Raw genomic sequence first — 23,020 nt, forward strand, 5'->3', positions numbered from 1 at the left:
CGCCGGATTCGTCTATACGTAGACGCCGCATCGAGTGGTTTTGCCCGCTGCTGCGATACGGCAACGCCGCCGCCATATTGGATGTGGCAAGACTGCGCTGTAAACTAATACAAGTAAATGGACTTATTTTAATAAAGCGCCTTTCTACAAAGAAATGTACGTTTTATGTCTCATTTATTCATTCACACACGCACTATTATACTTGGGAAACAGTTAGGCACCAAATATAATGTATTTAATTTTCTCAGATGGCAAAAATAAGAACTTTATTGATCCCACATAGGATTCATGTTATAGAGAACTATAGAACTATAGAACTATAGAGAACAAGGTAGTGCCGAAAAACAATATATATGCCCCCTCAAAAACATAAGCAAAATAGAGAAATATAATTTTTATCATCAAAATAACATATTTGCACAATTATTCAGACAATAAAATAACATTTGAACCATTTTTCAGACAATAAAATAACTGAAAAAATCTGAAAAATGGTTCCAATATGTTATTTTGCTACTTGAAAAATGTAAAATATGTCCATTTACTTGTATTAGTTTACAGTGCAGTCTTGCCACATCCAATATGGCGGCGTCGTTGACGTATCGCAGCAGCTCCATGGGGCTTCTACGTATATATATGTCTGTGACAAGAGCCCCTTTGACAGACACATCTGCTCTGTGATTGGTCGGTGTTGTTCCGATGCCCGGGCAGGGCGGGCTGTGATTGGCTGCGGCGGCAGCGCCGGCCGAGGAGCATCTGCGGCTCGGGCTGCGCCAGCTGTCTAGCCGTCAGTGCTGCCGGGGACGCAGACAGAGCAGGCTGTCGGAATCTGCACGACTGACGGTGAGAGCCACATAACTCACACATAATAACGCAGCTACGTTGGTTTTATTCATTATCCGTTTTGGACAACAACTTAATTCACCTTCAATATTCTTAATATCAATTAAATCGTGTTTTAAACGTGGTTTAAGGTCAATAACGTCAGGGTATTTGTTGTCATTAAGCTTCCATTTGGTATAAAACATTACATTTTTAGATTCCTGGTGCTTATTTTTTCAAATAATAGTTATATAATGGCGGTTTTAATATATTATATTCAATTTGGAATTAATTTCTGCCAGCCATCTCCTTGACAGCGCATAAAAATGAATTAATTTAACGTGAATATGTTTAGAAACCAACGTTGACAGTGTTAAAATAGATTCGTGGGCCTGTCTGCGACACAACAAGAAAGAGATGTGATTGGGCTTTTTTCCCCTTTTTTAATGATTGCGCATTATCTGTTATATAAGTCTTCAGATTATTATCTTTTCTGACAAATATATTGTGTCACGATGATGATGATGATGATGATGATGATGATGGGTTGGGTTGAGCCCATTCATTTGAACGAGACTACAGTCCAGGTGGGTGTGTGCAGTCCATGGTGATTTTTATGGCTGTTGTTCTAAATGTGAGCAAGTCGTAGATCCCTGAGGTTTTGGCTTTTTTGTCTGGTTTTGTGATTCAAAAAAATACCCACACTTGGTTTGTGGGCCTCCAGGAGGGCTTTGAGGGGATCCTTCAGATGCAGCATAATGAATTGCATGTATTTGAAAGGATCATGATGAAACAAGGTAGCCCTTGACAGGCTTTTGTTCAGGTGAACAGGTCCATCACAGGCCCACGAAAGACAATGCAGCTCACACTCACTGCCACGGACAACGCCGGATCACAAATCGACCTGACATGCATGTATTTGGACTCTGGGAGGAGGCTGGAGTGTCTGGAGAAAACCAACTTCAGCCTGCTCTTCTTGTGTTAGCATCAAAACATGCAGAAAGGTTGCTTTAATTGTGACTCTAATTTGTTTGTCCACTAAAATAGTCTGAGAACCTCCTGAGAGTTTATCCCACGTAAAAACAGGTTTTAATAATGATTATTGATAAATTATCTGACAATATAATTACATTTGTCTGCAATTGCTTTTAAGGTATTGAGGGCATCTTTGTCGTGGGTATAGTCTTGGTGTGATCTCAGTCCTAAATTAGTAGATCTAGAAATGTGAATAAAGTATGTTCTTGAAGCTCTAATGTTTTACATATCACAGGATAATTACAATTGTCTGGTCCTCATCTGGTCTTCATAGTAGATACATACAACATCAGGTGAGTACAAACAAATTCAGTAAAATATTGCATTGTGCCATTACTGAGTTGTCAAAATGTAGAAGCAGTGTCTGAGAAACTAAGTGCACCCTTACCGCAAGCAGCCAAGTGCTGCTTGTCAAATACGCTTGAAATTTTAATCATCAGCAAGTCTGAGACAATCTGGTCTTCTGATCAGGAGCATTTGTGGGTGCGCTAATGCATAAGGGTAAACACCAGCAATAATCTTAGAGAAAAAACAATTATTGCTGCCCATCAGTAGAAGAAAGGTGATAATGTCATTTCTAAACAATTTAGAGTTCATCGCTCTACAGTGAGAAAGACTATTCACAAGTGGAAAACATTGAAGACTGTCACCTCAAATTAGACCATAGATTGCTCTGATAAATTACAGAGCTATATTTCATATAATACAGCCCTGAGTTAGCATGTTAAATCTTAAAATAGTCAACAATACAATTTAAAGAAAACTGAGCAGGCATGGCTTATTTGGGAGAACTGCCAGGAGGAATCTTCTCGTGTTTTAAAATAACATGACACCACAGCCAAGGTTCGCAAAGTTGCTTCTATAGAAATCACTCCTGGGACTGTGGACAAATAAAATAAACATGTTTGGCCATAATACACTCATGAGAAACCAAATACTCCACACCAGCACAAACAGCTCATACCAACTATCAAGCATGGTGATGGAGGGAGGATGATCTGGGTACCTTGCAGTCAATGAGTCGTTCTCCAACTCCTCTGTATGACAGCGTACTCTGCAGTCAAATCAGTTCCTTAACCTGGCTGATTGTTTTAAATTCTGTCATAATCATAAAACAATAGAATTAAAGGGTTATTTTTCACAAAACTGTGTATTTTTTTATTAACATGTGAAGTGGAGCATTCAGTATAGTTGCACATCAGGATTATTACTGCTGGAAGGCGAAGCATGTGATGCCTGTCCAGATGTTGATGCAATAAGGAAAGCATCCAGGTGTGAATGAAATTAAAAGTGTTTATCCTCTGAGGACAGTGTATATTGTCACAAGATGCCCTCCCATATCATGAGAAGTTGATATTAACATCTGTTTCTATATAGGAGGCCATAAAAAGGTCAGACTAGAAATGTTAGACTGAAAAATTGCAGTGACAATTAAAATATAGTACTTAATAATAAAAAAAATATAGGAGAACGTGCCCATCTGTAACAATATCATATAATTACAATGTGATTCACGTGTGAGTAAAGAGGGAAAATGTCCCTAATCCTCAGACTGATGTCCTACTTAGTTGTGCAGTCGCATTTGTTCATGTATGTTGCTTATGTGAGTGTGATTCGCTGATGGCCTATTCATCCATGAACCTCCAGCAGCACCCACAACCTCGCCCTCTCCGTGCACCAGTGTGTTTTTAATGTCTATTCTTATCTTCAAGCGGCTGCAAATTTTGTCTGATGCATGTTTGTTCTGGCTTTTTAAATAGATCTCCTGTTCACACTCTGGCTCGCACACGCTCGAATATACTGCACACCGTGCATCACCACGACGATTACTATCCAGATCAAGCAGGAGTCAGCAGCTGTCTCCTCCTTACTTCTCACTTGCAGCATACACACACACACACACACACACACACACACACACACACACACACACACACACACACACACACACACACACACACACACACACACACACACACACACACACACACACACTCAGACTAGTATTTGCACGCATGTATCCTGCACCAGAAGCGGACATCTGAGGATGTCAGCAGCTACTATGTCAAATTTGAACTGTTTCTAAACCTGCACACTTTTCCTGGGAGTATGCTCTTCAGCTACTAATCTGAGATCCGACTCTTTTTAATGTTAAATTTGATTTTTTTTCTCTTTTTAACTACATATTCCTTCAATGTGTGGACCATTTCAAATGTACTAGGTATCAGTAAACAGTAAACTAGTGTGTTTTGTGAAAATGACTCCTTTAGAGCAATATTAACTCTCACTTAGTAGGAACTCAGCTCTTACAGTGTTGATGAGGGCAAATATGTGCATTTATTTAATTAGTTTCATTCGCTCCTATTTTTAATAAGCATATTTTTCTCAAAATGCTTTCTTCAGTATTAGTGTGCTTTTTTTGGTAGGATTCTGTGAGAGTTTTCCTTGGTTTAACCATGTTGGTCTGAATCTTTGTAAGATTGCATTAATGCGACTTCGTGGCACTGAACTAACTCTGCCTCCTGCTCCTCGTTAATCATTGATTAACACCCCTTTAAAATACTGCAGGGGGAACAGTTAGGGCGTGTCTCACTGTGTGTGTTTGCATGTTCAATTGTGTTTATGAGGGGTTTGCGTGCTACTGACAGACTGTGTGTGTGTGTGTATAAAGCAGCTGGTCCATGGGTGCATGAGAAATGCTGCATGGTGTGTAACTGTGTGTCTGTATGTTTCTGTCTGTTATACCTGCAATGACTCAGCAGAAAGCAAACACACACACACACACACACACACACACACACACACACACACACACCCATTGCTCTGATGAAGGCTGAAATAGATGTGTCTGATATTGAGGCAAGTAGTGAGACTACTGGGAGTGAAAGCTCATCTCTGTCTGGCAATATAGACCTTTCTCACCCACATAAACATGGAAGGACAAGTACCACGCTTTAGAGTGACGAAGGAAAAATGGATTTTGTTAATGTACTGTAGGTGCTTGGGACATATGAGGCCATTCTTAAAAACATGTGCTAATCCAGGCCAGTGGCTGCATCTTAACCCTCCCAGAGCATCATGTCACATCGCAGCATCTCTTTGTTCTCTAGGGTTTGTTACACTCGACAGTCATTCAGGCTGAAATGTTGTCTCAAATCATTTCCCCCAGACCATCAAGCAAAAATCTAAATGTAGTGTAGGATAAGCATGGTCTGTATGTCTGGATCGGAGCTACTGGGTATGAATGCTCGCTGTTCACAGAAAGTACAGCTTTGGGAATGTTGTGCACCGTCTCCCGAAGCCAGTGATGCCCCTCCGTCTGCATCAGCAAGAATCTTAGAGTCCACTCGGGGTGAAAGGGATGGTAATGTCATCTTCAGATGATGTGAGGGTCCATGTGGACATGTGTGCGGACCCCTCCCTGTCCTCCCTGCCTGTTTGTTGTGACTGTCACTGCAGCAACTGTGAATGTGCAGTAAAACCATAGAGATGCTAACTTTGACAGGTAATATTTCATGTTGTAAATCTGCAATAAATTTGGGAAAAGATGAATATTTTTTTACTCTGATCTGCTGTGTTTGTATAGGAGATAATTTAAAGAAATGTAACTGATTATGGAGCCTGAAGACGGTTAACGAGAACTAGTGGAGAGAGAACTGTGTCGTTGCTGATTAGATTATAATTTGATACAAAATGTGTTATTAGCTTGCTGAAAATGAAGGGCGAGAGTCTGTTTGTTTAATCCTCTGCTTGTAAAGTGAAACAAATACTGTAGTTATTTTATCCAATAATATTCTCATTTTAAATATTGAAGGGAAATAAAACAGTATTTGGAGAGTTTATGTTTCTCCAGTTTCTAAAGCTCAGCTCTGTGACTGCGGGACTTCGTGAGCTTGATGGGTGTCGCTGTCAGGATTGTCAATTATATAAGTTGAATTTAATTTTCTCGGGCTTACAGTCCTCACAAGCGTACAAAGCCTGCAGTGTCCGGTGACAGCGGTCTGTTTAGTCAGCGTTCCCAGTCCCACACACATGCAGTCAGTCATCTGGGTGGGTTTGGCCGGAGCCGATTGGAAAAACTGTGACAACAGCCTTTAAATATGAGCTATAGGGACCAGACTTTGATGTGGACATATTTTCTTTCAGTTCACTTTACTCTGTTTTTCAATGTCACTGTTTCCCTTTTGTTTCATAACCACGTATCTCCCCTCATTTACCGAGCCTGCACAAGATTGGTAAGTGAGGGGAGATTGTTTTGGAAGTGAATGATGCACCCAGAAGGAAACTGCTGCTTGGTGACAAGTTATTAGGGCCCGAGCACTGTGCGAAGGCCCTATTGTATCTGTAGGAATTGTTTTTGTTTTTATCCTCGTTTTTCTTCTGACGAAATGAGGGCCTTTTTGCCCCCCTAAACTTGCCCCAAAAGTCACCAAAGTTTGCACGCAAGCCAGGCCTGGCGAAAAATTTGATATTTATTGGTTTGCATTAATGGGCGTGGCCTAACGGCTCAACAGCGCCCCCTAGAAAACTTCGTGCCTCAAGCCCCACAATACGGTTTGACGTACATGAACGAAAAGCGGTACACACCTGTATCATGTCGCAACTTAAAGAAAAGTCTCTTGGCGCCATGGCCGAAACCGAACAGGAAGTCGGCCATTTTGAATTAATTGTGTAATTTTGGCGCAATTTATGCCATTTCTTCGGCCTCTAATGCGGCCCGAACCGTAACGTGCACCCAGGTGTGTTATACATCAAAATGTGCGTCTCCATCCTGCAACGATGCGCATTACTTTTCTCTTTCAAAAGCGTTACCGTGGCGACGATAGACGCCAAAAAGCGTGCCCCCCCCTTCATCTGATTGGTCCATATTTGATAGTTCCTACTTTCTGCCATAACTTTTGAATGGTTTGACATAAAGACTTGTGGGTGGTGTCATCGGACTCGGTTTTGAGTCCTTGAACATAATTGGTGCAAATTAGCCCCGCCCCTTCTTCTGATTGGTCGATATTTGATGGTCCCTATTTTCTGCCATAACTTTTGAATGGTTTGACATAAAGAGTCATGGGTGGTGCCATTGCACTTATTTTTGAGTCCTTGACCTTTATTGGTGAAAATTGCACGCGCGAGGGCCCGTTCATCGCTGCTTGCAGCTTTAATTGATTTAACTTTTAATTAATTAAACTTGTGAACTGGTGGATGAACATTGGCTCGATCTTCCAAGTCACTGCTGCTGGGCAGCGTGGACCGAAACACTTCAAGGAGTCAGAGGGGCAACGCCCCATATCTTTAAAACTTTTATACCCTTTTTTTGCAGAAGTATGCCACCCATCTAAAGCATCTTTTTAAAATGTCAGGACTGATGGGACCTTTGGTGCTTGTTGGTGTCCTGTGTTTAAGAGCAGAGGGGAAGTGTGGGGGTCATGGTTGAAACATCACCAGCAAAAAGAGCCACAAAGCCAACGAGGTGTTCATGTCTGTGGCAGGTGGCGAGCTGGACTAAACCTCTATTATTAATCAGCTGACTGTCACATCATTGACTATGTGACGCTGGCATGCTGAAGTGTTAACAGCTGACGGTGTCTGATGTTTGGAGGTGTAGTGACAACCAGTCGCTACTGGAAAAACTCAACTATACTAAACCTTTAACTGTAAACTATTACAGCGACCGACGCGACTATCAGTTCAGCAGCACTTAGTGTTTCCCCATTCAATCCTGTTTATGCACGGACTGGGACGCTTCTGTCGGGTCTGTGTGGATTATCAAAGGTGAATGTTGAGGATGTAGATGATGGAGAGGATGTCGAGGATGTTGGTCTTTCTGCCCCGGTTCAAAGTGGCCGCTGGTGAAAAGAGCTTTTGAAAATGACTCTAAATCACTAAAGGTGAAATGGCAAGTCACTTTTGGTGCTCTCTAGTGTGTGTGTGTGTGTGTGTGTGTGTGTGTGTGTGTGTGTGTGTGTGTGTGTGTGTGTGTGTGTGTGTGTGTGTGTGTGTGTGTGTGTGTGTGTGTGTGCGCGCGCGTGTGTGCGCGCGCGTGTGCGCGCGCGTGTGCGCGCGCGTGTGTGTGCAGACTGAAAGCTCTTCACATCTCCAGGGAAACCATCTTTTATTCTGCTGCCAGGCCTCTAGGGCACTGCTTTCCATATTAGGCACCCCTCCACCGCCATGTTTACCACAACCACTTTATTCTCCATCTCTGCATCAACACATTCATTTCATTCGTTGGGCATCTCCATTTCTTTCCCTCTCTCTTTCCTCAGTTCTCTATCAGTTTTCCATTCCTTTTTATGTCCCCGGTCTTCTCTAAGGTCAACTGGAGTCTGACCCCATTTGAAATTATTTATTTTCAGTGATTGAGGCTGAGCCACAAGTCACACAGCAGTTAATAGTCACATATTTTTAGTCTTTACAGGAGTAGCTTTTTGTTTTTATGTAATAAGTTTGCCAACAGGAGGACTAAAATGTCATGTTTTTATTTGAATCACAAAATCTTCCCACCATATCTTTTTTTTTTTAATAATTTTCTGTTCTCTTTATCTTTATCTATTAAATTATTTGAATAACATTTGGCCTCATGTGAATGAGTGACAAAGTTTTGGCTCCAAATATTTCCTCTCCTCATTATTCTCTCCACGCACTCTTCTCCTGTCTTCCCGTCTTTTCTCCTCTCCTTCCTCTTTCCATTCTCCTCCATCTCTGTGAGCAGATTCTGTGTGACTGAGAGGCCATTGTGTCCCTCCATCAAACACATTGCATACAGCCATCCATGCAGAATACACACGTACACACAGGGAAATGTTTGCAGAGGAGCCTCTTAGTTTGTTGATCCTCTTAGGTTAAAGCACGTAACGCTTTACCATATGCCTAAACTGCCTTTTATATACTATAGGAGTCTGGAAGTGGAGCTAACATGTTTCAGACCACCAGTGATAGCTGCTACAAAACATTTCTTTAGTCTAGAATACGAATAATGTTGAAAATGAACGTACAAAACAACTAACGGCTAATGTGTATGTGACCCCTGATTATCATAGCCAGAGGTTATCGTTATCCACATAATGATCATCAGCCTTTCGCTCCGAAAACTGCTCATACAGCAGAAAAGCTGGATTTGATGTTAATTAATGTGTTTGTGAAATCATTAAAATTCACTTTGATTTGGAAAGCAGCTCTGCAACCAAGAGTAATACCTTTTACTCAATTAGCAGGTTTATAAATGATCAAAGTAAAAAAACAAAAACATAAATGATGCCTTTTTTTAACAACTGTCTGTATACATCAATGTTAAATATTGTGCAGTCCCAAGTAAACTAGTATATATTTTCATGACCGTAACTTTTTATTTTACCATCTACATACCTTTATTTGTGTATATCTATTTCATGTGATTTATATACAGACACCTATAAAGTTTTCATCTAAACAAATTATAATTATAGTGTAACATACCTTTGTGGTCCATATATTAATGTTATTAGCAGTATTAGTGCATATGTGTAAATAAAAATATACACACATGCATATAGAAATAGATACAAGCAACAATGTACACGTATATGTGCATGTATAAGCACATATACACATACCTGCATATATCCACTTAAAAAAGAGATTGTAATGACAACAATACATACATAAATCATTTCTAATAAAACAGTGTGTTCAGTTCTTTTGTCTCAACAATATTAAGTTAACTGAAGAAAAGCAGCAGATTCTCACAAGAACATCTGAAACAGGATTATTACATATTTGCTCACAGTTTCTTAATCAGCTCTATTAATGGCAATCAACATGTTGTGGTTATATAGTTATGTAGTTAGTTATGTAAAATGGTCAACTATTAGGCAACAGTTGACCATTTTTATTCATTATGATATACAGTTGCTTTACATGATACAAAAGCAGTTTTTAATTACTAGAAAGTTGAGTTATCTTCCTTTTCCAATAGTCTTTCATTGATAATGTGCACTTTACATTTGAGATAACCTCTGTTTTTTTTGTTCAAATCTAGTTTTGCTGCTTAATGCTTATTGAACAAGCTGGCAGAGTTAAAGCTTGGTGGAAATTTTCTGTCTCCCAAAATAAAAATAGAGAGCAGACTGCAGCATTTAACTCAACACAAAATGCAAACGTGGGTTGAAATTATATTAATTTGAGCTCTGAGCAGCAGGGACAGGATTGTACCAGTAAGTGAGGAAAATTTGTTTTGTCTGAAATCTGGGTGACAATAACCATCTTGCATGAAGCTTGTTGGGCGGTGGTGTTAGATTTGTTGTAGGACGACAATCCAGTGGTTTCCTGCATCGAGGTTGTTTTTTTTTTCTTGATCAAACTCATGTTTTTCTCCTGTTTTACTCTCTGTCAGTTATGTTTGGCTTCACTGCATCTGATGATCAAGGCTACAACAGTTTTCTCTCTCTGACTAGTTTTGATTTGTCTCGGTGACAAAGATGACTCTTGGTAAAGTGACACATGTCCATGTAACATTTCTCACAAATTTTGTATTAATGCGTTGTATGGTAATATTTGTTAAAAACCTTTTTTTTTTTCTTGAAGGAAAATGGCTGCTAACGCGGGATCCATGCGTATCCTCATCAAGGGAGGGAAGGTGGTCAACGATGACTTCACCCAGGAGGCCGACGTCTACATCGAGAACGGCATCATACAGCAGGTAGAGCAGGCTTACATGTGCGTGTGCACTGTTGATCACCACCGCGTGGCTCTGGACCGGGGGTCGGCAATGTTTGACCTTTTTTTCCTTTTTTTTCTTCTTTTTTTCCTTTTTTTCTCCCTTTTTTCTCTTTTTTTGGTCTTTTTTTCCTTTTTTCTCTTTTTTTCCTTTTTTTCTTAATTTTTTCCTTTTTTTTCTCTTTTTTGCTTCCCTTTTCCTTTCCTCCTTAATCTCGACATTTTGCCTTTTTTCTCAAAATTTTAACTTTTTTTCTCGACATTTCGACATTTTTCTCAAGATTGTACTTCAACATTAATCTTGACATTTCGACTTTATTCTCGACACTTCGACTTTTTTCTTGACATTTCGACTTTTTTCTCAAAGTGCATAATGAAAAAAAAAATCTTCTCCCAGTTCTAACTAATATAGAAACATGCAGCACGTGTTGTCTTCATTCTAAGGCTTATACAAGACTTTTCATTTTTTGCGGCTCCAGACATATTTGTTTTTTGTGTTTTTGGTCCAATATGGCTCTTTCAACATTTTGGGTTGCCGACCCCTGCTCTAGACTATGTACGTGTTATTGTGTTTTTAAATACACTATAATAGAAAGAAAAGTAATACGTCGCTCTAAATAGGTGTCCGTAAAAATAAGAAGGATTATGCTGTTACCAGGAAGTGGTGAGTCGTGCATTCTTGGAAAATGTTTTTAGCCCCTTTGCGCTAACGTTTCCTGACATATTTTTTTGTAAACTCCTCATAAGTATCTTCTCTGCAAATATGTTTGAAACTATCGAGCTGTCATGAAAAACGGGAACGCTTGAATAAAATAGATTATTTGTTTTATGTGTGTATGTATTATGACAAGCTCTGTTGAATAAAATTAGCTCTATTTCACAAATCAATTGAGGTGGAAAAATAAAATTTTTACACATGTCATTTTTATTTATTTGTCAGTCATTCACCGGAGGTGAATAATGAACGAAGTGAAGAACAAAGATGTAGCAGTGCGCAATAAGAGAAACATTTCTCTCCCAGACTGATATTAGTAGTAAAGTAAAGGAGGGAGGTACAATATATACCTTACAGTTTCACCAAAGTAATTGGATTCATCCTCCAAGGACCATGAACATCTACAAAATGACTCGACAGTCAGATTGCTGAGATATTTTAGGCTGTTACAAAAAGTTGCCTTAAAACTCACTGTAGCAACGATTCTGGCTGCTTTATTAGGTCTCAGAAAACGTGTTTGTTTTATTTATGCAATAACTATGATAAAATAATGTTGACCCAAATACTGGTGTGCATCGTTTGTGTGCTGTAGTCCCTCTAAGTAAACTTGGTTAATGTATTTGTTCTTGCCTTGTGTGTCAGGTTGGAAAGGAGCTGATGATCCCAGGTGGGGCTAAGGTGATCGATGCTTCTGGGAAGCTGGTGATTCCAGGTGGAATCGACACCAGTGTCCACATGCAGGACACATTTATGAACGCCAACATCCAGGATGACTTCTACAGCGGGACCAAGGTACACTCATGCACACATGGCTTTGCTGTGAGCGCGCTCATCCGGCATGCCTGAGATTAAACATATTTAGAGTCCGGAGACAGCTGTCACACTCAAACTTTCCCTCTTAGTCGCTCCGGGTTGACTACAGGCACGTATTCAGCGCTGCTTTGAGTTCATTGCTTCATCCAGACGTATGTCCACACATGTTCTTGCACTGGTCCTTCAGAGCAAACAGCTGTTAGTAGTTTCTCTTTCAACAAATATACATTTACAGTTAGTCCATTTACAGCTAATGCTCTGCAGTTTTCCACCCATTCTCTGAAACTGAGAAGAGAGAGTGATTCAATGATTAGGACACATTATATTCAGGAGATGTATTTGGATTGCTGCATTTTTTTTTCTTGGAAGATGCTTTTATCCCCTTTGTGTTATGTTTCTTTAGTCAATGGAGGTCCTTCAAGCACAGTTTTATAGTAAAATGTCACAATAATTGTACTTATGAGCACCATAAAAGAAGAGGTATTGTGTTTATTATCCTTAAAACAAACAAAAAAGAGACTCTTTACAAGTAGCTTGACCCATTGTTCATTCCCTTAAGTGCATAAGGGAGGCACCATTTGTCATTTTATGTTCCTCCCAGTTTGACATGTTTTCTTTCTGTCCGTTTAGTGAAATATTAAGCCTCTGGCTCGGCAAAGCAGTCAGCAGTCAGAGATCTGAAGGCCCTGTAGCATCTTCTCTTAGTGACACATTGGGAATACGTACGCTAACAGACCTTGTAGCAAATTACATAGCAACACAACGTTATTGCAGCTGCAGGGACTGCTGCACTGTAGCTTAGTGAAATGAAGCTTAAGTTCAATTCATGCCAATTGAAATGTGTTGGGAGGAATTAAAGGAAGATTGAATCATCTGTATGCCAGAACACCCCCCAGCCTCCCACCGCCCACTCCCGGTTGCCATGTCCTATGCAATGCCTTTGCTGTCATGGCAACTAACCCCCACTCTTGGAATGAAATTTCTGCCTGTCTGGAGAGCATGTGCACACATAGCCATAGTGGCATTGTGTTGTCCCTATGCTGGCTGTGTTACCATAGCAACAGCAGTCTTGATGAACGGCAAAACTATTTCTCCCTGCGTCCTCCCCCTCGCACCCACTCCTTTATAAAAGTCTGACCCCTATTCCCGTTTCCCCACGAGCCTCCTCTCTTGCATCCCTACTGTTTCTCTGCTTCACCCCCCCCCCTCATCCCTGTAACACTGACCTGCAGTGGGAGGACAATTTATATAACTGTGTCGAGTAGTGGGTTGTGTAGGAACAAGGCTTGTGGATGCAAATGATCTCTTTGTACTCAGTACATTTTCATGCACTAACAGAAAGTCGAATTGTTGCCTTAATCTGACCGGTATCGAATTTTTAAAAGCCATGTATACACCTTAGCCGGGCTGTAGTCGAACCGAACTGAAGCTCTTGAGATCGAGCTATTAGTGGGTTACAACATTCAACATCTTGTGTCAAAGCTATACGTGCTCGTCTACTTTTTACTTTTTTAATGATATAAACACCAAAATACCCAAGTTGGTTTAGTCGGGGCTGGGTTCAGTAATAAATGCACTCTATAAGTTGATAAAGCATTGTTGTCAATACTATTTAACGCTAAAACCAGTCCTGTCAAGCTATTTAAACATGGAATTCTAGTTAATCACGTCTTTGTGTTGTTTACCATCACGTATAATCAGGGCTGCACATAAGTGGATTTTGACGGCGCATGCAAACATAAGTTTGCATGCGCCGTCAAAATCCACAGTGCGCTGTCAATCTTGTGCTGCGAAGCGCTTTTGCGTACCAACAGCTGGGGCTCATATTATTGGTTGTGGCCAGACCAGAATACTAATATTAAAAAATCTATTGGGAGAGCTTTTCCCCAGAACTCCCACTCAAAGTTTGTACTGGCCAATCACAGCGCGTCCTTACTCCCCCTCCATGCTCGTTGCGGCGGTGGATGGGGAGGAAAAGAGGTAAGGATCAGCTTTACTGAACAAACCCCGTCACGTCTCGTCAAAATGTCCAAGAAGCAAGCGCCATTAAGTAATTATTTTGGCGTTCCACCACCACCAACTACAAAGATATGCCAAACTAAACCACTACCCGAACAGAAAACATGTGTTCGCCGAGAAGTGGCTGCATGATGTTACGCGGCGACGCGGACCATACGTTCGCTCTCCCGCGTATCCTACCCCGTAAGCTCTGCGTTGGTGCAACGCGGAACCATAAATCAGCCAGTGTCCGTCACTGCGTGCAGCAGCAGCGTGCCTGCACCAGCAAGACGCTGCTCTCTGATTATGGCTCACAGTTTATGAAAACCCCAAATAAAAAATAAATTAGAGAATATTTTATGAAATCAATAAACAATTCCATCATCAAGATTATAACAAATAAAAGGTTCAACATATCTTGCTTTGCATGTAATAAGACTAGGTAATATATTAGTTTCACCTTTTAAGTTGAATTATTGAAATAAATTAACTTTTACACCATATTCTAGTAGAATTATTGAAATAAATTAACTTTTACACCATATTGTAGTTGAATTAATGAAATAAGTTAACTTTTACACCAAATTCTAGTTGAATTATTGAAATAAGTTAACTTTTACACCATATTCTTCACCTTGGCTGATGTGGACATACAGAGCATAGGAGGCTATTTCAGCTGCTATATGGTTGGCTGTCTGTACAGTCATGCAAGTTCAATGCTATTAAAGAACATGTTTTTTCATATAAAATAAACACATTTTTATGCAGCTTAGAAGTTTTGGGGCTTTTTTTTGGCTCCTGCGCTGCTGAAATCGGGGCGTCCTTTATTTCTATTTCTGAAAGTTGGCAACCCTAGGTGCAAAATATGCCATGAGCATCCCAATCTGGCCGATAAAAACTGTAACTTTTATACTGACTCTACAGATTAACACGCACCATCATTTGTTAATCCATCTTTATAAGTGAATAAATATCGTTTTGCCTATAACTTATTCCTGCATCCCTCTTTTATCGATCCGGCGAGACGGGTCACCGCGTTTTTGGAGCCCCAAGTCACATATCCAGGGGCTCCTCTGAGCACCAGACCAAAATAATTATGTGCAGCCCTGTGTATAATGATCACGTATAAATTGCAAATGTCTGTTGAATCTGTTGAAATTTGACCCAATTGAAAGATATTTTTTCTCCAAAGCAAATATCCTCAATTTAGACATACGTCTATGATAAAGGTTGTATTTTTGATTGTCAAGGCCCAGCCAATACCAAGTCACTTGGTTGGAAGTCTGTCCTTTACTACAGCCGGTCCAAACTGTTAAAGCAGGACACCATTTGGACTTTCCTGAAGACACACACATACAAAGAGATGTAGTTAATTCAAATAATTAAAATAGATTAACAGTTTTGTTGATGCATATTGGTGTTGGTGTGTACGTTTCAGACATGTGTTAATGTCAGCTGAATGTACTGTGTCGATAAATTCAAACAATTCAAAGAATAATGAATAATTTCATATATATCCAGTTTGGCGATTACAGTGCTGCAATTAAATTAGCACCTTAAGCTGCATGGACTGGGGCATCGTTTGCCTGGTACATCAGCAGCTCGTGTTGAGGATGTGTTAATTGACAGTCTGGCCGAGAGCTGTGTTTTAATTGGGTTAATGTATCTTCATGATGACGGTTCCTGGTGAAGTTAGTGAGTCTTACAGTTGTGAGTGAGTGTGACTGTCAGGGGATGTTGAACTTCTGATGTATGCCAGCGTGTCTCATGCAGGAAATAGATTTCATATTTTTTTTTAAATGCTGTCTTCAACAGTCATCCTTTCCTGTCCTCCTGTCCTTGCTCTCTAACCTCTGATCATGTACATCCATCATCATATAGGAACTGACAGACTGGCTGGGTCTTATCTGATTTGTTTTCATAAAGCACCAATATAGGACTGACATGTCCAAAGAATAATCCATCCCAACAGACCCTGCAGGGATCAATGTAATATCTCTGGAGGCTGAAGAGACACGGGATGAGGAGAAAGAGAAGGAGGAGGGGATGAAAGAAGGTGAGGTGTTTGGTCGTAACGACACGTGTGAGTGAGGCTGATCAGAGAGCTGCAGCGGTAATCTGGCCTCTCCCAGGGTCTAACAGAGACCCTTTCATCTTCTCACACCACTCATCTCTCACTCCCAACACCTGAGTTTTCACACCCCTTACATGCCTCTGATACAGTGAAGTCATCGAATATATGGTGAATAATTCCATTTTGCTATTTAAGTCAAGTTTTTCCGCTTTATTTTTTGTTGAAATGCCAGCACATGCACAAAAAATGCAAAATAATTCAACAAAGCAGCCAGTGGGTGGATATACAAGGGCCATTTTACTGACAGTTGATGGTGAAGTAGAGCGAAGGCAGGTCTTTAGATAGCAGAACGCTGTGATGCTTTTCCACACTAGGGAAGGATTATTGTGTCTTCCTAAGATCTTTGTGAATGCACAGCAGGAGAGTTGAGGCAGGGATCATCAGCGCGTCCTTCTAGTGCCAGTGAACATGGCCAATGTGTCAAAAGGACCTGGATTAACTCACACCGTATGGTTAGATTACAGTTCAGAACACTTCAATGTGATGATTATCTATGCAGCCGCACACATACACTTTTTTCTTCTTCTATAGGATTGTATTCTTACTTTTAAGGTAAGATAAATGTAACGATCCAAGATTAATTTAGTTGGCAGCAGCAACATAATTTTTTTTTTAAGATTTACCTCGATATTGAAAAAACCCAAAAAGAGAGAAATAAACCACTTTTATACAAAATCATAGTGACTACAGCAGAATGCAGATCTGTACCTGCTTCCTGCAATGATTCTGACATTGATGTTGTGGGGGTCTCAGTGATAGTAAAATATCTTCAAGGTGAGATGTTGTCTCTTGGGTTCAGAAGTGAGCAGCATAGTGTGAACGACTAAATGCCGACACAGATTGTTGGCAATAAAAGTAGCAATAATTTTGATTGTCTTGCCTTTTTTAAATTAGTAAGAAGGGTTGACGTGCCTTGATGTTTCTCTGGTCGGCAATAACCAAACTAGTTGTTTTTTGCTTATGAAATATGGTTTCTCACGTGTGTTTTGTTTCCAAAACACTTGGATAAGCACGGGTCATTTCTCCTTTCAGTTTTAAAGAAGCCAAAGTGCTTCCATTCATTTCTCTTTTTACTTTGATTTATAAGTTAGAAATTTAAAAACCCAGCTGTTATCACAATTAGAAAATAAACTTTGGTTTGGTTTTTGACATTTGTAGACTGATTCAGTCCATGTCCTGATAACTTTTGGTAAATTTAGCAGAGTTAAAAGCATTGTTGCTTTGATCAAATTTAGACACCCTTGTTGATCTCCTGGATGTTAAGCAGCTTAATTCAGAGCAGACATTGTTTGGATTTAGGAAATTGAATTACTCGTCCTCTCAAGATACCTGGAATCAATATTATCTTAGACATAGGGTTTTAAAAAAAATTGGGGGCATAAACTCCATAAAACAGATCAGTGTTCAGGATCTTCCAGTGTTTCTAAGCTCCAGTATTGGAGCAGAAATGTACAGATGTCCGAGTTCAGGTCCCTGTGGACCATTGGCTTCACTGTCTTTAAGAGGCAGGTCTTAACCGATCGATCAATCATTCTGGTTCTGCTCTGTACATTTTTGCAGGTATAATTTGACGAGGTCAGACCTAGTAGCATTTAAACATGGCTTTCACCTCCTAGGCAAACATTTAGCATTTGTGTTGATCTAGCTGATGAGCAGCTGTCCAGATTAATCCAACTGATAGTGTTATTGAATTAGTAAATAACACTGCTTTTCAAACAGCAGGATTGTCATGCAAGACAATAGTTTGGTGCAGGATAAAGTTTTATCTTATATGTTTAGTTTTTTTTTTAGTGTCCTAGAAAGAGTCATCAGAAAAAACTGTGAGCAGCAAATTAAGTTTATTCTTCGACTGAATATTTCATGACAACGTGATACTGAGAGAAACCGTAACTCCAGAAGGATTTTTATAAGGTTTTGTCTGAAGTGTATGATCTGAAAAAAACAAAGTAACAGTGTAAATAGGGTCCTCAGATGAAACAGACTTCACATTTTCCTGAAGTTGGTAGCAAATACACTGTTAGTGTAGCGTAATAATACCATCACCTTCATGACTTTTGATCAAGCTTTAACAGGGAATGATATTTTCATCTGGTACATGTTTTCTTAACCACTGCACTTTTGGCACAATAATTGTAATTTTATGGTGACTTGACATTTAATTGTGAGAAAGATGTGACTTCATAAAGTCTTCAGATTGATCAATCTGTTGTAAATGGCAAATATGATGTGATCCGGGTGACTTTCCCAGACATGTCTGAATAGCCCAGAGGAATATTAATTAAGTAACAATGTCTGAGTGACTAAATGTCATTGCTTTAAAAGATTGACAAGGCCATTAATGCACCATATGTTACACTATGTCTATAAAGGCCTGTAGTTTGGGGGATTTACATACAACAATTAGCTTCATATTCAGATTTGCTCTCAGTAATTAGTGCTATATGGGTTTAATGATGTATTATTTCATTAAGTGTTTTGTTATTATACTGTCCTGATAAATTAAACAATTACAGTTTGTTCTTCTCAGAATCCAAATATTAACAAAACCATCACTCCTGTTTTAGCTCCAGAATATCCAGCGTAATTTCATCTCTGTCGTCCTTATCATATGACAAGGAAAAGTAATGATTTGATATGATATGGAAATTAGTTTAATAGCCTACACGAGGAAGCAGGAAATTAATCAAAAAATTAATTAATTATCTGAAAATATGTCTGATGCTGTAAATATTTGTTGATACCATATTTTCATTCTTCTCATTCACTTCAACACATCTCGTGAAAAGGTAACGTGTGTTCACACACACACTTACAGGCAGTGACAGTGATCGATGACGCTCTTCGTGCATACATATGCATAGGCCGATACAGCTGACTCTGCAAATCATTCACACTTGTTTCTATGGTGATGGAAACCTAGTAGTTCGCTGTCAAACAGCTGCCACTTAAAAACAGATGTCCCCGCCCCCGTCTGGAGTCTGGTGGATCCATCACACACGTCCACACACGTTTGCATTTAGTCACATTTTAGTAAGATTAACATCCAGGTTCGGACTAAAAAAGAAAAAATGCGATTTAATATGATTTCATTAGTGACATTTGCATGTTTTAAATTATTATTAGCATTATAATTCATCTGAATTGCCAATGGCTGAACAATGGGTACGTCTCTGTTGTGTATGAACAATTCATATAACCAGAAGGATGTTTTCCAACTCTGTTCATTTCCGCTTCTAAATATGATATTCTTTCTATATTTTCATCGTTCCTCACTGTAATCTCCCTGCTGGACGATAGCAGAGGATATTAAATTGTTGACTGTCAGTTGCAGATAGAGAGATGAGGAGGAGGAAGAAAAGGGAGGGACATCTGACAGGCATGGCTGAGTTGTAGCTGTTGTTATGGTTACCCAAAATTAATCAGTCAGGCAAGTTGGATACACAGCTACCTTCACATTCTCATTTTTCTAGTCTTTTGCTTTCCTTTTCTTCTTGTCGTTCAGAACAACCCTTTCACTTAATATTGAGATTAATCCCTGATATCCTTCACTTGTTCTTTATGTCTCCTCTTGAACACGTACAGTTTTGCCTCTGTGGTGACTCTCTACAAAAAAGTAATTAAGTTAGGTTGTTCTGGAGTTCCTTGGGAAGTAATTATAGAAAGTTATAATGCATCATTTCTCATTCATTTTAAAATAATTCTGATATATAGTTTACAGTGATATAAAATATATACACTGAAAACAGCATTAAGCTGTAGTTACAAGCTGTGATTTTTAACCAGGGTGAAATGTCTGTACAGTCAGTGAATAAAAGACCATTTGATGATGATGAGAGATCAGCACATCAGGAAGGTCCATTGTCACCAAACAAATACAGTCTGTGTGCTTTACAGGGGAACCGTTGTCCTGTTTTCCAATCATTCTGCCTTTCTGCTACCCTGCATCCCCCCTTCTCTCTACCTCCTTCCCTCTTCCTTCCTGTAACTCATCACTTGTGCCCTCCCACCCACCTAGGCTGCTCTGATGGGTGGCACCACCATGGTGATGGCTCTGGCCCTGCCGGAGCAGCACTGCTCCCTGGTGGACGCCTACGAGAAGTGCCGGGCTCTGGCCGACGCCAAGGCGTGCTGCGACTACGCTCTGCATGTCGGGGTGACCTGGTGGGGACCAAAGGTAAGACCCAGTAGGGGGAATGGAAACTGTGGAAACATTGTTCTTGCAGAATAATCAGTAAAGCAGCCAAACCTTTTCCATAAATGGGTGAAATGTGTATTGACCTAGATTACACCTCACAGGAACTGGGTTAATATACATGCTCAGTGGGCACATTAGGCAGATTCTGTGAGTCCATGTGTCTTATTCAGCCTTTCGGCCTTAATGTGTGCGCTGTATCTGCTCGCTGTGTGCGTGTGCCACATCTTATTACACAAAGTAAAATACTTAAAGCCAAAATGCTGGATGGCTGTAATCTAATAGCTCTTAACATTCCCTGAATACCATGATATGATGTATCTTTAGCTGCATCTAAGAGTTTTTTTCACTTTTGACAAATCTCATTACAGTGAATATAACGCTCATTAAGTCTGTGTAAAGCCTATTAGTCAATTTTAGATATGACATGATGCCTGCATCATGTTGCTACACCCCAGGCTAATGTTTACAAATGCTATTTCCTAAACTCAAAAATAATCAGTTTACATTTCAAGAAAGGAGTCCTCTTAGGTATTGAATTGAATTATCCAAATTGTGGTAAATTTATTTCTTGTCAACCGACTAATCAAAGTGTCAACTGACTCTTTTATTTCATAATAATTCAGTGAAGGATGACAAATTAGAAAGGGTTTTTTTTTTGCGTTAATGTTATCTATTCGTCATTGCAAAGGAACTGGATCTCTATGAACGTGTCAGTTTGCTCGTCTGTTTCTTAGCCGGATTACTCAAAAAGATTGCCTGACAATTTTACCGGAGGTGGAGCACGGCCCAATTTAGCAGTGATTAACTTTTAATGCTGATTAAGAGCCTTGCCTGGATTTAGTGTTTTTTATACAATGTCAGTAAACCTGTGCAGCATCTGCCTGCTTTCACTGATAAATCTACCCTATTAAACATATTTTATACACAGGACACTTAATAAGAGAACCATTTGACATTAGTTTTAAAATATATAAGAGAAAATATGAAGATAGTAAAAATGGCCCATATATCAAACATATGCTCACTTATACCCAGTACTCAAGTTGTGTAAAAAAAAAAAAAAATCAGGGGGATGGTGGATTTTATCATATGGGGACAGATAATTTGTGCTGATTACAAATAATATAATATATTACAAATAATAGCACTGACCAAAACACCTGCAGAAATACTGCAGGAATGACATAGCAGCAGTTAAATGCAGCCTTCTGTAAGCTTTAAATATCCACTGGGCTTACATCAAATACATCAAAACACAACAATAAAAAACAGTTTTCTGAACTTATCAATATGCCTCTGTCCTTCACAGGATAAGCAAAATGGATCACTGCAAAAACTCAAAATCTTAACAAGAATATTTGTCTTATTTCTAGTTAAAATGTCTCATTTTAGTAAAAAAAATCTCATTACACTTAAAACAACACTCATCACTGGAAAATACAACAATTTTCACCTGTTTCAAGTAGATTTTCACTTAAAATAAGTAGAAAAATCTGCCAGTGGAACCAGATTTTTTTGCTTGTAATAAGAAGATAAATCTTGTCCCACTGGCTGATTTTCCTACTTATTTCAAGTGAAAATTTACTTGAAACAGGTGAAAATTGTCAAATAAGTTATTTTTCTGGTGTTATTTTTCTGGTGATGACTCTAAATGTTGAAATAGCAGTAAAACCACATTCATTGATGAAATGACATAAGGGATGGAAAGGAGGGATGGCAGTTTTATAGGGGGGATGATTTTGACCGTTTTTATTTCAAGGGGGGATGCCATCCTCCCTCAACTCGAGTACTGACTATATCCATACACATGGTGTATACTTTATATACACAACTTCTCTTTGACACATGCATTTCCATAGCTTCTTTTGCCATATTAACTTAAGGCTTTGTTCCAAATAATATCACAGACCCTTGGTGTGATTTCTTACCTTTGAACAGGTACACAATGAGATGGAGACCCTGGTGAGGGAGCACGGTGTCAACTCCTTCCAGATGTTCATGGCCTACAAAGATATGATGATGCTGCGGGATTCAGAGCTGTATCAGACCCTGCAGACCTGCAAGGACATCGGAGCCATCGCACGTGTCCACGCTGAGAACGGAGAGCTGGTGGCTGAGGTGCACTTCAATAAGATACAATCAGCTGTGTTAAAATATGACAAATGCTCCTAAAAACCTCCCACTGTAATAAAAGTAAAGTCGCTGAGAAACATGTAAACTGAACTCAAGATATGTTTGTGTTTTAGGGTGCCAAAGAGGCTCTGGATCTGGGCATCAGTGGGCCTGAAGGAATAGAGATCAGTCGACCAGAAGAAGTAATTTTACAGCAGATCACTTGATTCATAATGTGGATATTATTCTGTTGAAAGAATGAACAGAAGAGGGATAATTAGAGGGGGAAATGTCTGAAAAGGAAATTACTTTATTTAATGCTAAATCATCATAGTACAGGTATATATATATATATATATATATATATATACATACACACACACACACACACACACACACACACACGGCAAAAAAGTATTTAGTCAGACAACACTTAAAAAGATGAGAGAGGCCTGTCATTTTCATCATAGGTAACTTCAACTATGAGGGACAAAATGAAAAAACAAAT

At 39.5% G+C, this 23,020-nt stretch overlaps 1 protein-coding gene across 1 annotated transcript in view; it reads left to right on the top strand.

Annotated features, from left to right (window-relative positions):
• The first annotated feature begins 737 nt into the window (after positions 1-737).
• Positions 738-23,020, top strand: part of LOC133464430 (dihydropyrimidinase-related protein 5-like) — a 30,958-nt gene continuing 8,675 nt past the window's right edge. Inside the window, exons 1-6 of the mRNA XM_061746406.1 lie at positions 738-843; positions 10,414-10,528; positions 11,903-12,052; positions 20,221-20,379; positions 22,339-22,518; positions 22,647-22,715. Coding sequence (XP_061602390.1) covers positions 10,418-10,528; positions 11,903-12,052; positions 20,221-20,379; positions 22,339-22,518; positions 22,647-22,715 — 669 coding nt within the window. The 5' untranslated portion in view covers positions 738-843; positions 10,414-10,417. The remainder of the gene's footprint in view (positions 844-10,413; positions 10,529-11,902; positions 12,053-20,220; positions 20,380-22,338; positions 22,519-22,646; positions 22,716-23,020) is intronic.

The sequence above is a fragment of the Cololabis saira genome, chromosome 18 (assembly GCF_033807715.1).
Source record: "Cololabis saira isolate AMF1-May2022 chromosome 18, fColSai1.1, whole genome shotgun sequence".
Lineage (NCBI taxonomy): Eukaryota > Metazoa > Chordata > Actinopteri > Beloniformes > Belonidae > Cololabis > Cololabis saira.